The 18,627-nt window shown below is 41.0% G+C and overlaps 1 protein-coding gene across 1 annotated transcript in view; it reads right to left on the reverse strand.

The window, feature by feature from the left end:
• LOC125255218 overlaps positions 1-18,627 on the reverse strand; it is a 122,467-nt gene that overhangs the window by 100,515 nt on the left and 3,325 nt on the right. Inside the window, 8 exon segments of the mRNA XM_048170263.1 lie at positions 4,961-5,090; positions 5,186-5,281; positions 5,368-5,637; positions 5,740-5,876; positions 7,139-7,268; positions 7,366-7,461; positions 7,549-7,818; positions 7,920-8,053. Coding sequence (XP_048026220.1) covers positions 4,961-5,090; positions 5,186-5,281; positions 5,368-5,637; positions 5,740-5,876; positions 7,139-7,268; positions 7,366-7,461; positions 7,549-7,818; positions 7,920-8,053 — 1,263 coding nt within the window.

The following is an 18,627-nucleotide window of genomic DNA, read 5'->3' on the forward strand; positions in this document are numbered from 1 at the left end:
AGTTACAGCTTACACTGTGTAGGGCAAAACTAGAACTTAAAGCATAAACAATGAAAATTCTAGAAAAAGTGGGGCCTACGCAACATCAGCATTCCCTTATCCACATATTGAGAAGGGGCCTACCACCTGAGACAAGGGCAATAGCCTGCTACCTTAGCTGCTATCTATCTTGCACCTACACAAAAGGAGTAATGCTTACAGATCCACCACAGGCTCAGTACCCTCCTACTTCCACTCACTCTTACGAGTCTACACTCCTACCAGAAACCTGCGCTCATTAAAGGAGCGAAGGCTTGTGGTACCATCACAGAGAGGCACAAAATCAATTTCCAGAACATTCTCATTCACTGTCCCTTGCTGGTGGAATGATCTTCCTGCCTTCATCCGGAATGCGGAATCCCTGCCAATATTCAAAAGACAGCTGAAAACCCATCTCTTTCGTGAGCACTTAACCTCATCTTAAAAAAAACAAACAAAAAAAAAAATTCTTATACCTATCCTTTCACTTCCTCTCTATTGTAGCTTAGGATAATCTGAGCACTGCCTATAACTTGTATTATGAGCACTTCTTGTCTATTTGCCTCGTCATGACGACTCGCTTGTTGTATTCCTCACTTGTAAGTCGCTTTGGATAAAAGCGTCTGCCAAATGAATAAATGTAAAATGTAATGGGCCTTGGCCTGAAAACTCTGATAAGAGGAGGCCAGAACTAGGATAACTATACAACCTGACAAGGGAAGTAATAAAAAGTGAAATGCTTTAGTATATCACCTGAACCCTAGTTCTAGCCTAGGCCAGCTATAGCTGTGGCCCTATAGGACCACACATAAGCATAGATCTGCCTGGGGCTTAAACTCAGCCTCTAAACTCTCACTAGAGAGGAGGCTACTCTGAAAATAACTCTCTAAAACAAGAGCTCAGAGGAGCAAAGCTCAACACAAGCCAAACAATGTCAGGCAGCCCAGAAGGCCGATGCTAAACATAGATCTCTAATCTCTAAACAAACTCTAGCTATAACCAGAGGAGTGTACTGTACCTGTAAAGGTGGCCATTTTGTTTGCCAACACCAAAATAAATTGTTCAAGCCAACCTAATGGAACTTCAGAGCCCTAAATTCTCTTTTACATGCTCAGGAAAAAAACTATACAGGAAACTTAAGGTCAAATATTTTATAACATAAAAAAATATAGATCAAGCTCACCTTCCTGTGGCTCGAAGACTGAAGACTCCACATGATGGAAAGGATGGAATCTAAGGTTCTTTTAAGCCTACAAAACCCTTTTCACTATAAAGCCAGAAGGCGAGCCATCAGAAAAATATTTATCATGGTCCCAACCCTCAGCCTGACTGTAAGAAGTGCCTGAGCGTGTTTCGAAAATTTTCCATTATTCAGGAGGCGGAAGAAGAAGAGAGGAAAGGGTAGATGAATTACCCTCACGGAGAGGAAACAATCACTGATGCTGCTGGCGTCTGCTATTGATTACCTCCCTCAGATCCTGCTTCTTCTTCCTGGAGTCCCACCTTCTCTGGGCTGAAATGTTCAGAGGGTGAAACTGGTGCATCGAGAAGAAAGCCCCTTTCTTTCTCCCCGATGTCAGCCAGGTTAAGCCACAGATGCCACCATTGCTGCCCCCAATCTACTAATCGAAGCAGTGGTTTGCTTAGTGGCCCAGAGAGCCAGATCCGTGGTGCAGTGCAGCTCTTCTACCTTCTCAGGGGACAGCCCCTGATCCAGATCCTTCAGCAAAGCAGCCTGGTAGGCCTGTAACACCACCATAGTGTGTAAGGCCACACCAGCCTGACCATCTGCCGCGTATGCCCTGCCATTCAAGCGAGAAGTCACCTTAAGGGGCTTGGAAGGCAGGACCGTAGCTTTCCGTGTCTGAGCATGCCCTGTGATGCAAACGTCTCGTCAATAGAGGGCATCGATACATACCCATGCTGGCTCAATCCCTCAACATCACATCACCATTGAGGCTGGTTACCCCTTTGGAATACAAGCTGAGTATGGGTTAATCCATGCCTTCTCGATCTCAACATGAAGATCAGGAAGGAATGGAAGGCTTACGGGGGCTGCTGTGTTATGGCCAGAAAGGAACCACTCATCAAGCCATCCGCATGTGGCCCCTTTCTTAACATGCTCCCAAGGCTCAGCTGCAGCCTGCCAGAAGTGCGCTCTATAACTTCAAGCAGCTCCGAATACGCAGGGCAGGGAAGCTTTGAAGTATCAGCAGGCTCACCTGCTTCCTCTTCAATAGCCATCTCCTGCTCTCTTGGGCTTGAAGCCAGAAGAGCACTCGCTGCCGGATCTGATGATGTCCACGAAAGGACATCATCATCATCCAGCAGCTCACCCTCGTCAGCCACTGAGGTTTGAGAGAGATTCACACCTCTCTCAAACTCCTCAGCGAGCTCCACCTGAGAACCCCATGATTTCAGCCGCCACTCTGTCTCAGCACGAGCGGGACCAGAACCACCAGGCACAGATGCTGGCTCCTCTCCCCTTGAGAAGAGGGCCAAACGAGAGTGGAGCATCCTAATAGGCAGACGCCCTCAAGCACTGTCCGTGCGTGTTCCTCCCCCAGACAGAAAACACACAGATTGCGTGTATTACCAGGTGTCAGAAACCTGGGACATGGGTCCACACACTTCCTGAAACGTTTGTCAGACATAGTAATTTCTCTTACCAGATTTAGACACCGGTTCACATGATGACGTTCCCCATATGTTTTCAAACGCAGTGTAGAGTTCCCTTTCAAAAGGGAACTGTAATTATGTTAAAACTGGAAGTTGGGGTGAGACAAACCAAAGAACTCATCACTTAAAAAAACATAAACAAATAAATAAAAAGCCAATACCTTTTGAACAATGCATTAATCCATTATTTGTAGGGCCAGGATGAATATTGATTTGCCAATTTTAATCAGTATTAAAATGGTTTAAATATGCCATAATAAAGTAAAGCTAAATTTAAATTGTAATGTTGTGGGTTTACATAATCAAAATTATGTCATGAGTTATGAGTGGGTTGGTTAGCATATCTATATGGCTTTAGATGACATGAAATTGTGTTCAAAAGTGCTTTTATGTCCCCACTAATGTCAAAATCAAACCTCCGCCCTTGGTGAAGCACGCTGAAGTTGAGAAGTTGTAGTACTGTATTAATTACAATGTTTCAAATAAATCCTATAGGATTTTGCAGGCAAGTTTACATCAGAGGTGATGAGCTTGTGGAAGCAGAGGTAACCTCTGCCCCTCTTATTACAATCATTACATAGCCTACCTGTCTGCTTAAAATAGTCTAGAAACTCAGAAAAATAGTTGTTGAAGAAAGTTGAACACATTTAAAAGTTAACAACTTAGGATTGATTCAGTTTATATATGTTTTCTAGTCGCTCCCGACCTTAGGGGGGTGCCAGAGTTCATAATATGGCACAGAGATTATTTGCTTTGAGGTCAAGTATGAATGCAAAATACCATTTTCATGGGTAGTTTCTAGAAATGGTCTCACAGCTTGCCAATGAACCAATACAACTTTTATAACGAAAAATGTGAGCCTGCTCACACAGTGAGAGGTGTGGTGAATATGATATGGGCAGCGTCTCAGTCTCCACAGGGCTTGAGTAAAATAATAAACGCTGTTACAAGGTCTGTATACTACACACTACTTTATTAAAGAAAAACTCCCGGCCAATCGGTATTAACAGTAGCAGCTGTTCAGTCTGCAGATATGTGCTGCTCTTCTTCCTCTTTTCTGAACTGTAACCTCACATGAGAGAGTGTTCTCTTCACTAGAGCTCCAGATGAAGAGTTGCCAGAAATCATGAAATAAGCAATCTGGTCTAATAAATAAAGTGACCCCAGTTATTGTATTTTGGGAGGACGATCGTATTCTCAAAACAAGCCCCTTAAAAAGCAACATAAGAAGACATGGCAAGCCGCAGTTGGAGCCTACCATCCAATACTCACAATGAGCTTTTTGCTTTGTTAACCTTGATAAAAAAACAAAGTAACAGCTTTTAAATTCTGGGAATTTTATCACAAAATTAAACCTCCGCCCTTGGTGAAGCATGTTGAAGTTGAGAAGTTGCAGTACTGTATTAATTACAATGTTTCAAATAAATCCTGGCTTGTCATGTGTTTCCTTGTGCCATGTGCTCTCATGTCTATTGCCCTGACCCCACCCATCTTGTTTCCTGATTATTGGTTCATTTGCCCCACCTGTCCTCCCTTATAACCTGCCTTGTTTGCTCCCTATTTATTCTCCTTATTTTTGCAGTCCTGTGCTAGATTGTCGTTGTATATTCCCTCATGTGTGGTTTCGTCAAGTCAAGTCAAGTCAAGTCAAGTCAAGTCTAGTCTTGTTTTCCCCATTGGGGTAGTTTTTGTTGTGTTTTGTTTTATTTTTATTATTAAATAAAAGCCCATTAATCCTGCATATTGAGTAGTCACTCCTTTCATCACCACCAAAACCTGACAAAAGTAATATGTCCATTTATATGTGTTGGAATAGTCAGTTAAGAGCAAATGATTAACCATTGAATTAATTGGCCAAATATTCGACTAAACATTCCAATAATCATTAGATTAGATGATTATCGAAATAATCGTCAGTTGTGGCCCTATTTATTCAAGATTTTTTTTTTTTCCTTAAGAAAAACTGACATGTACCTAAAATATTTCCAAATGACTCAATATCAAATCTAATTGAATTGAGTTTGGAGTCAAATCAAGAGCTTGTAAACTGGAATCGAATCATGAAATCTGTGTCAAAACAGCAGGAATGATTTGCTACTTGCTATTGCTAGTCAGGGGCAGGTGCTGTTAGAGGGAGGAACATTCTCATTCTAGAGAGCAATGAGGTAACTGTCAACTGACACACACATAATAACACATAATTATAACATCATAATATAAACAAACTGATAATAGTGAGAAACATTCCTGACAAAACTCCTACCGTCGTACACAAGGAAGGCCCAACGACCCTGGACATTTACATTGCTTGTGTTGTTGAGGTTTTGGTAGTTGCCATTAACTGAATCAGGAATTACAAAGGAGTCTGTGGAGCCTATTGTGTCATATCCAGCCTATTAAAACCATTTAAATCAAATGTTATTTATAAAGTATACAGAGCTGGTATAGAGTATAGAATATTAATTCAATCCTGTGATGTTTGTTTTACCTGAACTTGTTCATATAGCACAGCACAGTCGCCATAATTGATCAGAAAGAAAGAAAAACCTCCACCAGAAATTAAAACCACTTGAAACTTGATTGCCTGAAAAGAAAAGAAAACACAACATCATGATTCATAGTCTACAAAGAATAAAAATTAAATAAATAAATAATTAAATACAAACTTACTGGGCTTGTGCGATCACCAAATTCCCAAGTGACAACAAAGACTGAAGAGGCATTGAATCTCATCTGAGGGAAATACTGGTTTATATCCCGAGTGGCACGAGTGAGCACATTTCCACTTGTGTACTCGTGATATGAGAACACGCCACTGTAATAGTCATCAACATCACTCCAGAGAGGAGCAATGAAATCTTCAGCTCCACTGGTGGGATTGTAGTTAGGACCTGATGCTGGTTGAGGTTGGTTGAATGTAAGGAGTCCATTAGAATGAACCTGTAATATAAGAAATCAGTTCAAATCCACCCGGAAAGTATGAACTGGTTTATCACAACATTTGCATTCATAATTAGATTGGCAATGAAACTGAATTCTTACATATAACTGGTTGTATGTGCGGCCAAAGAACGTATATGGAGTGGAAAGGCCAACAGATACGTAGCTTTCATCATCATAATAAAGATCAAGAGAATGTTCTGTGTCTCCTGCTGCTGAGCCGAATGGATAGAATATCCCTGGAGTTGCCAAAAGAAAGAACACAAAAAAAAAACACAAATGAAGATATGAGCATTTTACAAGTCAGAATTCTGATGAAACAGGAGGTTTGGGTGAGACAAATCAAAGAACTCATCAAATAAACACCTGTATGATAATCAACAAACTATAAAAAACAGTGATTGACCAATCAGAACTCAATATTGTAACGCACTCCACACGGTCACGCATGATGCCAGAGTTTTTCAGAATTTACGAGTTAACAATTTTGGATTTATTCACTTTATATAGAGATCTGTGTATTCTAGTGCAGTGGTTCCCAGCATTAGGCGGCACCAGAGTTATGCAATAGGGCATGGAGCTAGCCTGGGTGCCAGCCTGAACCCCGCCCACAACATTTTTTGGACGGGAAGTTCGGTCTGGACTCGATCCATTGTGGAGTAATTATGCTCGGCTCCCAGAAGGCCGAGCCAATCAAATTGCCAGGGCGGGCTTTAATCGATGATGGACAGGCTATCTGCGGTTACGTAACCACCCACGTCATCAAAGAGCGCTTGGGTTGAATTGGTTTTCACCAACGATGACTGCAGCTGGAGAAGTAAGATGTTTAGATTCCGCTATCACGTCTGTAATAAAAGAAATCGACAGCGCATTAATTTTAAAAGACGAACAAAGAACCGCAATCAAGGCATTTGTCGATGGGAAAGATGTGTTTGCCGTCCTTCCAACGGAATTAGGCAAAAGTTTAAGTACAAGTTCAACATACGTCACTTACTGCGTTGCTCTGATTGGTTGTAGGTCTATCCAATTGAGTGCAGAGGTTTTTTTTTTTTTACTGGTTCGGTTAAGACACGCCCCATAATTCAAGTGCAATGGAGCAGTATGAGACTCACATTCTGCCTAGAATATGAGTATGACGAAGTCAGGCTAGCATGGAGCGAGAAGTATTTGAGAATTGAGAAATATTTTTTTCTTAAGAAAAACTTACATGTACCTGAAATATTTTCAAATGAATCAATATCAAATCGAACTGAACTGAGATCAGAGTTAAATCAAGAGCTTGTAAATTGGAATCGAATCATGAAATCTGTGTCAATACCCAGTCGGAATTTGCTACTTGCTACTGCTAGTCAGGAGCAGGTGCTGTTAGAGGAAGGAGCATTCTCATTCTAGAGAGCAATAAGGTAACTCTCAACTGACACACACATAATAATACAGAATTATAACATCATAATATAAACAAACTGATAATAGTAAGAAACATTCCTGACAAAACTCCTACCGTCATACACAAGGAAGGCCCATCGACCCTGGACATTTACGTTGCTTGTGCTCTTGAGGTTTTGGTAGTTGCCATTAATTGAATCAGGAATTACAAATGAGTCTGTGGAGCCTATTGTGTCATATCCAGCCTATTAAAACCATTGTAAACAAATGTTATGTATACAGTACATACAGAGCTGGTATAGAATATAGAATATTAATTCAATCCTGTGATGTTTGTTTTACCTGAACTTGTTCATATAGCACAGCACAGTCGCCATAATTGATCAGAAAGAAGGAAAAACCTCCACCAGAAATTAAAACCACTTGAAACTTGATCGCCTGAAAAAAAGAAAACACAACATCATGATTAATAGTCTACACTGCAGTCTAAAAAGTAAATAAATAAATAAATAAATAAAAACTTACTGGGCTTGTGCGATCACCAAATTCCCAAGTGACAACAAAGACTGAAGAAGCATTGAATGTCAACTGAGGGAAATACTGGTTTATATCCTGAGTGGCACGAGTGAGCACATTTCCACTTGTGTACTGCTGATATGAGAACACGCCACTGTAATAGTCATCAACATCACTCCAGAGAGGAGCAATGAAATCTTCAGCTCCACTGGTGGGATTGTAGTTAGGACCTGATGCTGGTTGAGGTTGGTTGAATGTAAGGAGTCCATTAAAATGAACCTGTAATATAAGAAATCAGTTCAAATCCACCAGGAAATATGAACTGGCTTATCACAACATTTGCATTCATATTTAGATTGGCAATGGAACTGAATTCTCACGTATAACTGGTTGTATGTGTGGCCAAAGAACATATATGGAGTGGATAAGCCAACAGATACGTAGCTTTCATCACCATAATTATTGAGAGAATATTCGGTGTCTCCTGCTGCTGAGCCGAATGGATAGAATATCCCTGGAGTTGCCAAAAGAAAGAACACAAAAAACACAAATGAAGATGTGAGCAGTTTCACAAGTTAAGTTGGGGTAATACTAATCCAGAGGTAAACAGTAAGGAAGTACATTTACTTGAGTACTGTACTTAATTGGGGTGTGACGAGATCTCGTGCCATGAGATCTCGCGAGATTAAAATGTGACGAGATTTCTCATCAAGGCGAAACGTTGTCTCATATATTGCCATGACGTGAGTTTGAGGTTGAAATTAGGATAGAATATGTCACCGCTAAGTGTACATAATAAGAAAGTATGACATTTTCTGAAAGTATTAAAGATTTGTTTCATTTTAAATGTTTGCCTAAAATGAACCATATCACAGCCTTAAAAAAAATCACTGTCCAAATTTCAGAAGCATATTGAGGTATGTAAACTTTTAATTTCTGATGAAAGCTTAAAATGTTTTTTGTCTGTGCTTTTAGAGCTAAGTTTTCTGTAAGTATAGTTGGTCAAATTATTTTTTTAGGATTTACCTGCCACATTGCCATGGCCTTGTGGATACACTGCTAACACATAGGTAAGGTTCAACAATGACATTAGTTAGCATGCAAAAACGTAGTTGGGTTAATAAGATTATGAAGTCCTTTCAGAAATATGTTTCAGCAAAATCTTTTCAAATAAATAAAATGTTAAAAAAAAAGTGTAGCATGCAGTTTCCAAGTTGCTCGTGATGTTTTGTCTTACTACCTGAAACTGGGTCAGTGTTACAAGCCAAATTGTCTGGTCCCTACACTGTTAAGAAAAAAACTGAGTGAGACGGACTATGTAATTTGCAGTCCTGATCGTAAGCGGCAAACTCAAGTCTGTCACATCAATATGATGAAGATCTATTTTGTTAGGGATGGAGGTAAAGCTAATGACTGATGTAAAGTTTTACCAGTCATATCTGTTGTTCTTCTCACATTTTACAGTCCTGAAGACAATGGGTTGACTGGGTATGTTTTGTTTGTGTGTGTCATTTGACCGGATCACTTCCGGGGCGAACGCTGGCGCTACTTGCTGCCGCTGCTCCTGGAAAACTTTACTTTTAATAGTTGTTTTATTGCTGTTTTAAGCTGTTTATAGCCATCATCTAGTTGTGATCTACCTGCTATGCTGACTACAGCGCCTTTGGCGCGGGAAGCAACTATGAAGACCATCGGGCTGCTTGTATGGATTAACTACGTCTGGGTCATCCTCTCCGCAATTTACCACCCTGCGGTGTCGATCCTTCAATACTCTGCGGCGGAACTTCTTCAGCTCCGCTCCCGTCTTTTTGAACTCCCGTCAGCTTTACATCTGCACCCAGATATTGTGTATCAACCACGTCGAAAATACACTCATCGTGGGTCTCGACGGAGCTACACCATCGATGACTCGTGTTCAATACGGTCATTCTGGTCGTCGAATCCACGTCCAACAAGGAGGTTAACACGGACTGTTGATCACGGTGTACTAACCAACCTGGCCAGATCGGTTGGCAACGATACTGGTAAAAACAATCTCTCTTTTGGATTACTCAACGTACGATCACTCTCCAATAAAGGACCTCTTGTGCATGATTTGCTGTCTGACCGTAAGTTTGATTTCCTCTGTTTAACTGAGACTTGGCAGAAACAGGATGATTTTCTCCATCTTAACCAGTCTGTTCCTCAGGGTTATGCTTTTGTTTGTAAATCCCGCGCTACTGGACGGGGAGGGGGTTTAGCAAAACTTCATAAAGAGAAATGGAAAATATCAGAGCTAACTGTGCCAACATACTCTTCATTTGAATCTATTGCCCTAAAAATCAACGGGTCTATTCCTACCATTCTCATGACTATTTACCGCCCCCCTAAGAACAATTCCATCTTTTTAACTGAACTTTCTGAGTTTCTGACTTATCTATGTCCCATGTCTCCAAATGTTATCATGTTGGGTGATTTTAACATTCATATAGATAATGTCAATAACACAAGTACAAGTGAATTTTTATCTTGTCTGGATAGTTTTGGTATGCAGCAATTCACTAACTTGCCCACTCATTCTAAAGGGCACATCCTCGATCTCATCTGCTGTTCTGGCATAATTCCTTATAATTGTACTGTTTCTGACTTGTCCATATCAGACCATCTGCTTGTGTCCTTTTGCACCCAACTGACAGTCTTTAAGGTAAATCTGTGTCGTTCTATCAAATTTCGGAACATTAAGAACATTGATGTGTCTTCTTTTCCTGATGAACTTGCCATCTTCTCCAGCAAAGCTATTTTTTCTGATGCTGATGTACTGGCTTCTTACTATAACAATGGACTAACTGAGATTTTGGATGTGTATGCACCTGTGAAAACCCGGACTGTTTCTTTTAATCATTCTGCTCCATGGTTTACTCCAGAACTTCGTCAACTTAAAACTAAAGGTCGTAGGTTAGAGCGTCTACATGCCAAATCGGGTCTCACTGTACATAAACAAATGCTTTCTGAATATGTCCAACTTTACAAGGATGCACTGTCTAAAGCTAAATCCGACTATTACTCTAATCTAATTGGAGCCAGAGAAAGGAACTCAAGATCACTTTTTTCTGTGGTAAAAAATATTCTACGACCACCGGATAATTTGCCTTCAGATATGTATTCTACCACACTATGCGACAATTTTATGACTTTCTTCGAGTCTAAGATTAAAAATATCCACCAACAATTACTTGCTAGTAATACAGGTCATAATTTCTGTTGCTCAGTCCTTCAAGTGTCTTCACATGCTGTTCTCTCTACTTTTTTATTACCAACTGAGGTGGAGATACTGGGTCTCATCCGGGAATCCAAGTCTACTACCTGTTGGCTTGACCCTTTACCAACTCACTTAGTCAAAGCCTGCATACCATCATTATCTACATTAATTACTAAAATTATTCACTGTTCACTTGCTTCTGGCTCTGTACCCTCCTCTTTCAAATCTGCTATTATTACCCCAATCCTTAAGAAACCAGGGGCTGATCCATCTAACCTAGATAATTACCGTCCAATTTCTAACTTGCCATTCATCTCTAAAATCCTGGAAAAATGTGTTGCAACACAGGTCCATGACCATCTTTCCAATAATAAACTGTTTGAGCTTTTTCAATCCGGCTTCCGTCCTCACCACAGTACAGAGACAGCTCTTGTGAAAATCACTAATGACTTGTTGTTGGCAGCTGACTCTGGTTTATTAACCATACTTGTCCTTCTCGACCTGAGTGCAGCCTTTGATACCATCTCGCACAAGATACTCCTTGACAGGTTAGTTTCTATTGGGATCACTGGCACACCCCTGTCCTGGTTTATATCGTACCTCTCTGGTCGCACTCAGTTTGTCCAATTAAAGCATTTCAGATCGAGATCATCTACAGTCACTACTGGTGTTCCTCAGGGTCGTTTTGGGCCCACTCTTATTCATTATCTATCTACTCCCACTTGGTCAATTTTCAGAAATATGGTATTCACTTTCATGCTACGCTGATGACACCCAGCTTCTGTCTTCCAAACCCTTGACTCTCTTCCACCGCCTGCCCGTTGTTTACTGAAATTAAAGACTGGCTCTCACTAACTTTCTTAAGCGTCCTATTGAGGGACAAAATCCACTTTGACTAAATCTGCAGTATTTCTGCTCAGCATCCCATTTATCCCTCCTACAGGTTAAGGTTTGGGTGTTATTCTTCCTTCAAAATATTAATCTTCTCTATAAACTTCAGTTGGTTCAGAACTCTGCGGCTCGTGTTCTTACTAGAACCCCTTCTACCATGCACATCTCACCAACTCTCCAGCGACTTCACTGGTTACCAGTGAAATATCGAATTGACTTTAAAATCCTGCTTCTCACATTCAAGGCATTGCACAGTCTCGCTCCCCCATATCTTACTGATCTTCTTCATATTTACACCCCTTCGCGCACTTTACGATCCTCACTCACACTTTCTCTTGTCTTACCACGTATACGCTTAACTACCATGGGAGCTAGAACTTTTAGCCATGCGGCCCCTCGCCTATGGAACTCTCTCCCTCTCGATATCCATAATATTGACAGTCTGCATACTTTTAAATCCCGTCTTAAGACCTACCTTTTTACACAGGCTTTTTTATGATTTACTACTTATTTTACTGTCTCTATGATGCATGTGTGTTTTAAGTTGTGTTGTTATATAATGTATATTGTTATTGCTTGTTTACCTGTAAGGTGACCTTGGGTGTTTTGAAAGGCGCCGTTAAATAAAATGCATTATTATTATTATTATGATGCGAAGCTTCCATTTGGACCTTTGCGGAACTCTGCCCATACTGTCTGATTTAGATTCTTACCTGTCTTATCTTCCTGAACACCAACATAGTTTAGTGGGCAAATTGATCAGAGAATAACCTACTTTATTTTCTGATGTTCCAAGCCAGACTAATGTTCTTGTTCATGACATGTAGGTAAGAGTCTGCTCATTAAACAGTTTCCATATAGAGTTTATCCTTCTGAGCATGAAGTTATGAAAGCTGAATGTCCACTTGGGCTTCACCAAAGTTTTCCCACAGGAGTTTCACCACCTCGGGATGAAGACTCCATTCCCCGGGCCTCTGCGCCTGCCTCAACAGGATGTCTGCTCCCACATTGAGGTACCCAGAGATGTACACTGCCCTGATGGAGAGCAGTTTCCCTTGGGACCACAGGAGGATCTGATGAGCCAGTTTCTATAACGGGCGCGATCTCAGACCCCCCTGGTGATTTATATATGAGGCCACCGATGTGTTGTCTGATCGAACTAGCACATGATGGTCCCTGAGGTCCGGAAGAAAGTGTTTCAGACCTAGAAACACCTCCAACATCTCCAGGCAGTTTATGTGCCAAGAGAGATGATGGTCCTGCCATAGACCTCGAGCCGAGCGACCACTCATGGTTGCCCCCCAGCCCGTGAGGGATGCATCTGTCGTTAGCATAACGCGACGACCGAGAGCTCCCAACACAGGTCCCTGGGACAGAAACCAAGGTTGCTTCCATATAACTAGGGCACGAAGGCATCGCCGCGTGTCCCTGATCATAAGAAAAGAATCCTTATCTTTAATCTCAGTGAGTTAATCACCAGGGCTGCCATAGAGCAGCCGATGGATTTGGCCGTCTCCTTGGTGGCATGGAGGGCTAAGTCAGCTGACTGATGTAACTCCTGAATCATATCTGCACCTACTTCCTCACTCTCACCCAAATCTTTTAGCAGTTCAGCTTGGTATGTGCCAAGAGTATGCTTGCAAAATTGACATCGTATGCAAGCATGCCGCTACCTGACCTGCAGCCAAGTACGCCCACCAGCGCTGGTGTAGTTTTCAGGGGCTTGGTGGGCAATGTCGGGGCTTTAAGGGACGATGCCGCCTGGGGAGAGAGATGGCTCGCAAGCGTCTCCTCCACTTTTGGCATTGCCCCATAATCGTGTCTCCTCATACACATTATGTTACTGTAGGTAGAGATTTGTGGAGTATAGACACGGAAGGATACCGGTCTCTTCCACGACCTCGGTGTGGAAGTCGGGAAAAAACGGTAAGTCCCGACGTGGAGGTTGAACAGACCTAGATGGCAGGAAGCGCTCATCTAGCTTACTCTTACCGTGCATTCACACCGCCGCCAGCGGGAGGGTCAAAGTAAACGTCAAGTTGTGGCAACCAAATGGAATCCTCTCAAGTGAGCACCTCTACATTCCGATTGGTTGCCGCCGAACCGCGTCATAACTCATTACCATAAAGTTGACCTGACTTCAACTCTCCTCGATGCTCTCACCATCCAAGACGCGCTGTGCCTCTCTCGCTGGATCTTGCCGCCGGCTCACATTGAAAGTGAATGACTTCCTGTCACTTTTGACGCTCTCGCCGGTGGCGGTGTGAACACATGGTTAACCTGTTGTTCTTGCTTTTCGGTCATGTTCAACTTGGCCACAGAACGAGTTAGAACCTGCTACTCACTCGTGGGAGAATGAAGTGGCGAGTCTTCGACTTCTCCTGTTGTCACACTAACAACGTCCAATTCCTTAGAACTGGACGCCATCAGAGTGACTGTATCATCCGGAGCGGAAGAAACCGCAACGCGTGCTTCCTGACTCCGAATTGATACATTAGATGCAGCAGGTGAGGGTCTAGATAGGGCTGGGCCCATCTCTAACCCCTCTGCTACATCCATCTGCGAACCCCAGGACATGAGGCACTGCCCTGCCTCGGCAGAAGCGGGATCCGAGCCCTGAGGAACGCAAACCGAGCCACTCTCCTCGAAGAGGGCTCAGCGGGAGCACAGCGTTCTCAGTGGTAGCTGCTCACAATGCACACAGGCAGTTCCCCCGAGAGCTGCCTGGGCATGCTGCACTCCCAAACAAACAACACACATTTCATGTGTATCCCCACCCGTAATGAAACGAGGGCAGGTATGAACACACTTCCTGAACGGTTGTTCGCTCGCCATAGTAATGATAATATATATCAAGGACAGACAACAATAAATAAGACAGACAAGATCACATGTAGCGCTTGCTGAAGACACAGAAGCTGAATGAGTGTATTTTCGGGTAGGCTTTATAGTTCCTGGTAAGTGACATCACCCGCCTATGACGTTCCGTCTCCCTATTGGACAGATTTCATACGCGCTTCACAACGCAATCACGCAGAGGCGTTCCCATAGCGATTGACGCAGCACGAGATCCCTTGAAAGGGAAATGGTATTGTACTACAAATCAAAGAGCTGTCTATACCATTGGAGCTTTGCTGGGATCTAATGGAAAACGTTTGGTACTGCGCTCAAACAAAATATTATTTAAAATGCTTCATTTTTTTTCTTTTTCTTTTTTTCCCCCCATTTGTATCAATGAACCTCAAATTTGGAACACAACTTGTTTAGATTTACGGCTTTGATTTTCTAGCAGTTTTTGAGTTCAAAATGTTTTATGATGATTACTTTTTTAACCCTTTTCACTTCAATAATAATCTGCCAAGGATCTTCTTTCAAATGAGACCAAACTATTACGTAGAAACTATTACATAAAAACACACTCTTGCATATACAGACATGTGAATATAATTACCTGCACAGGAGGTGAGATAAAACATATAAAACAAAGTCACAATTGTGAGGAAAAAAGAAAAAAATAGCTTATTTTCTTATTTTAACCCTTTCATGCATAGTGGTCACTACAGTGGACAGCTATTCAATAGTTGTTTTTTTCCTATATAAATGAGTCTGAATGTCACAGTTGCACATCAGTCACTACAGTGGACGCTAATGTGTCATGCAATACACTGCCACCCACTGGTCAACTTTTGCAAGTGCAAAAAAAAAAAAAATCTCTAAAACAAGATGGCTGACAGAAGAGCGGATGTGCCTTGCAGGGGAGGAATGTCTGTTCATTCCTTCTATTCTATTGTTTGCTCTTTAACACAATGTTAAAGAGCAAACAAAAACATGTTTTATAGTGTTTACAATATTTATTTTTAATAATTGTTTTCTCAAACACATATTTCATCCGTTGTTCAAATGCGTGTTGTCCACCCTAGTGGACATGTCACCAACCCCTTGAAGAATGCATGTTTGAAAAAAATGAAGGTGATTTTTTTTTTTTTTTTCATGCCAAAAGAGTAATAAAAACACTTTGGGAAAAAATCCTGAAGTAGCCTATCATAATTCATGCATGAAAGGGTTAATTCTGTACACATTTGGATGGAAAATGTCATGAGTGTGTTGTGAGGACTTTGGTTCGTTAAAATGACTGAATGAAAAACAAGCGTGTGAGATTTGTACAGTTCATAAATGTCTCAAATTCGCGTGGTCTGGTGTTTTTGTCTTATGTAAAAAATACAGTAAAAATGTAAACATATTAACACAACCACTGGTATGTCCCTGTTATATCCCAGTACTTAATCTTGTAAATGTTGTGTGCATGCCTGTTTGCATGTCTACTTTGGCTGTGTTTGTAATAGCATGCTAACTTACTGCTTACTGCCTAGTACTCACTACATAGTGCCTGCTTTTTTTTTAAGAATAGTGTGAAATAGTATATGATATGCAGCAAATAATGTTTCAGAGTAGTTTGCTACAGTGTTGTCACATGAGAAACATTGAACATCAAAGGTGCAATATGTAAGATTTTTGCAGTAAAATATCCAAAAACCACTAGGCCAGTGTTATATATTTTGTTCACTTGAGTACCTAAAAATATCCCAAATGTTTCCAGCCATTTGTAAATCATGAGAAAATTGCAATTTTAACCAAGGCTCCAGGACGTGTGAGTCACCTGTCAATTGTGTCATACCCACATTACCCTCGGTTTCCGGTTTTATTTTGTAGAAACCATGGAAACACCAAAGATGCTTTAATATATTACATCTTTTAATAGACAAGGGAACAACTGTTTTGATATATTTATAGACAGAAAACTAATTGTTGTTATAAAGCTCAACACGTTTAGTCTTATTGTTTAAATCTAATTTTCTTGATTTTTTGCGAGTACCATGCTTTACCATGCCTCAGAGAAAAACACTATTTTGTGAAGTAGCTAACATAGCATAATCAGATGCAGCTTTATTTTTAGTAACAGTAATACAGAATTTTCTCCATCATACAATACGTTTTAAACTGCATGCCATTTATCAACACAAGCCATCCAGCATTTAATATATTCTAAAATTGATCTATCTTACTGCAGTGTGCAACAGTGTCTCACAGCAGCCGCCGAGCGAACGCACAGAGTAACGTTATAACATAATTTTCAACACTCTCAAATGTATCTAATAGGATAAACAGAACTGTGTTACCTCATACTCATGACCGGAAAAGCAGAAGCGGCGCCGGCGTCTGTGACATAATAAAAGTCCTGCTGCTTGTGAGGCGTGTGTTGTGCAATCGCTCCAGCTCCTCGTTCAGCTCCCACAACACTCGTTCCTGCTTTGCTTCATACTACAGTAACATTAATAATCGCATCCATGAACTTGATTTCTGCCCGAGTCCATTCCCTATTCTATTCCACTGGCTGTGAGGTGAAGACCACATGTCCCAAGATTCCGTGCTCAAACCTGGCATCATCAAGCAACGCCTTTGTTTTGAATAGGCTTCTAGCAACCTCTAGCGGACAGAAATCTTACATACTGCACCTTTAATTCAGCACAGCTATCCAGGTTGTTACATTACAAATAAATGTGCTGACCATTCTTTTTTATGTGCAAACCTGAGGGAAAATATCCTATGAACTTTTGACTGTCCTCACCAACAGTCTTGATATAACCCATAAAATTTCTGTTTGTTGGAGTAAAGTCAAGTTGATTCAGTTTAATTAAATCATGTTTTTAAATTAAAGATCAAACGTGCTGCGTAACCAATGAGGTTCATTCTCGTGTGTTATGCAGCATGTTTGAGATTCCAGAAGAGGTTTGTTCTTGTGCGTCATGCAGGTTCGGCTGAGCTTCTGTTTATGTTTGCTGATCAGTGTTTACATGTAAAAGCCTAAATTAAATATGTGCATTCTAAAAGCCGATCGAGTCGATTCAGAAAATTTGGACTAAACCGCTTGATTCATAAGGATTCGTTTTCCGATCTCTTTATGCACTTTTTGAAGTAACAAATATAAAGTTGCAAAGGCACTCAATGGAGGGACGGACATCACTCAGACTTCATCAAAAAGATCTTCATTCATGTTCCAGAGATGAACAAAAGTCTTACAGGTTTAGAACAACATGAGGGTGATTAATTAAAGGGGTCATATAATGCCATTTTCATAAGATGTAAAATAAGTCTCTGATATCACCAGACTGTGTATGTGAAGTTTTAGCTCAAAATACCCCATCAGATCATTGTGCTTTATCAGCGTCCACTATATTTAGCGGTATTACTCAATGATGCTTTCATTTTCAAGAGCAATGGTTATTAGCAATGCTAAATGTATGTGGTTGATTCAAAAGCTTGTGTGTCTGAGTCACATTAAAAGAATCATCATACAGTTAATACTAAGTGTCATGTTTGTTTATAATCTGGTGGAGTTTAAGCATAAGCTGGATTGTTTTGCAGTTTTGTCTATGCAGCAGCAAATGGTTTATTGTTGTATTTCTGTGAGCATGCTGTCAATAGATATTGGCTTGGAAATTAAAACTGCCAGTAGGTGGCAGCAAGGCAACGTTAATGAGTGAGTCATTAGCTAGCTGCATCCAAAAACTTTGTTCGTGAGGTGCATTCGTGCACAAATGCTGCCTGCAGAGTCATTGCCTATAGCAGCGAAGCAACAAGTCAGCATCCTAAGTTTTTGAATGCAACCATTGAGATTCAACAGATTCATTCAAAGGGCTGATTCATTCAGAAACGAAGCATTTGACTGATTTGTTCAAAAAGCTGATTCATGCTTATGTGGCGCTGGGATTTGTTGTTTTTGAATCATGCTGAGTTCTTGTTGCCGCTGTTATCAGTGGCGCAACAGTGTTCTCTTGGAGGTACTGCGCAGTCTTCTTCAATCTATCGCTTAATGCTGTTGCGGAGAATCTATATTTATTCCGGTGAAATCACAAAACAAAATGCACATAAATGTGTCTCTGCTCTTGATATACAATCAC

The sequence above is a fragment of the Megalobrama amblycephala genome, linkage group LG20 (assembly GCF_018812025.1).
Source record: "Megalobrama amblycephala isolate DHTTF-2021 linkage group LG20, ASM1881202v1, whole genome shotgun sequence".
NCBI classification, from domain to species: domain Eukaryota; kingdom Metazoa; phylum Chordata; class Actinopteri; order Cypriniformes; family Xenocyprididae; genus Megalobrama; species Megalobrama amblycephala.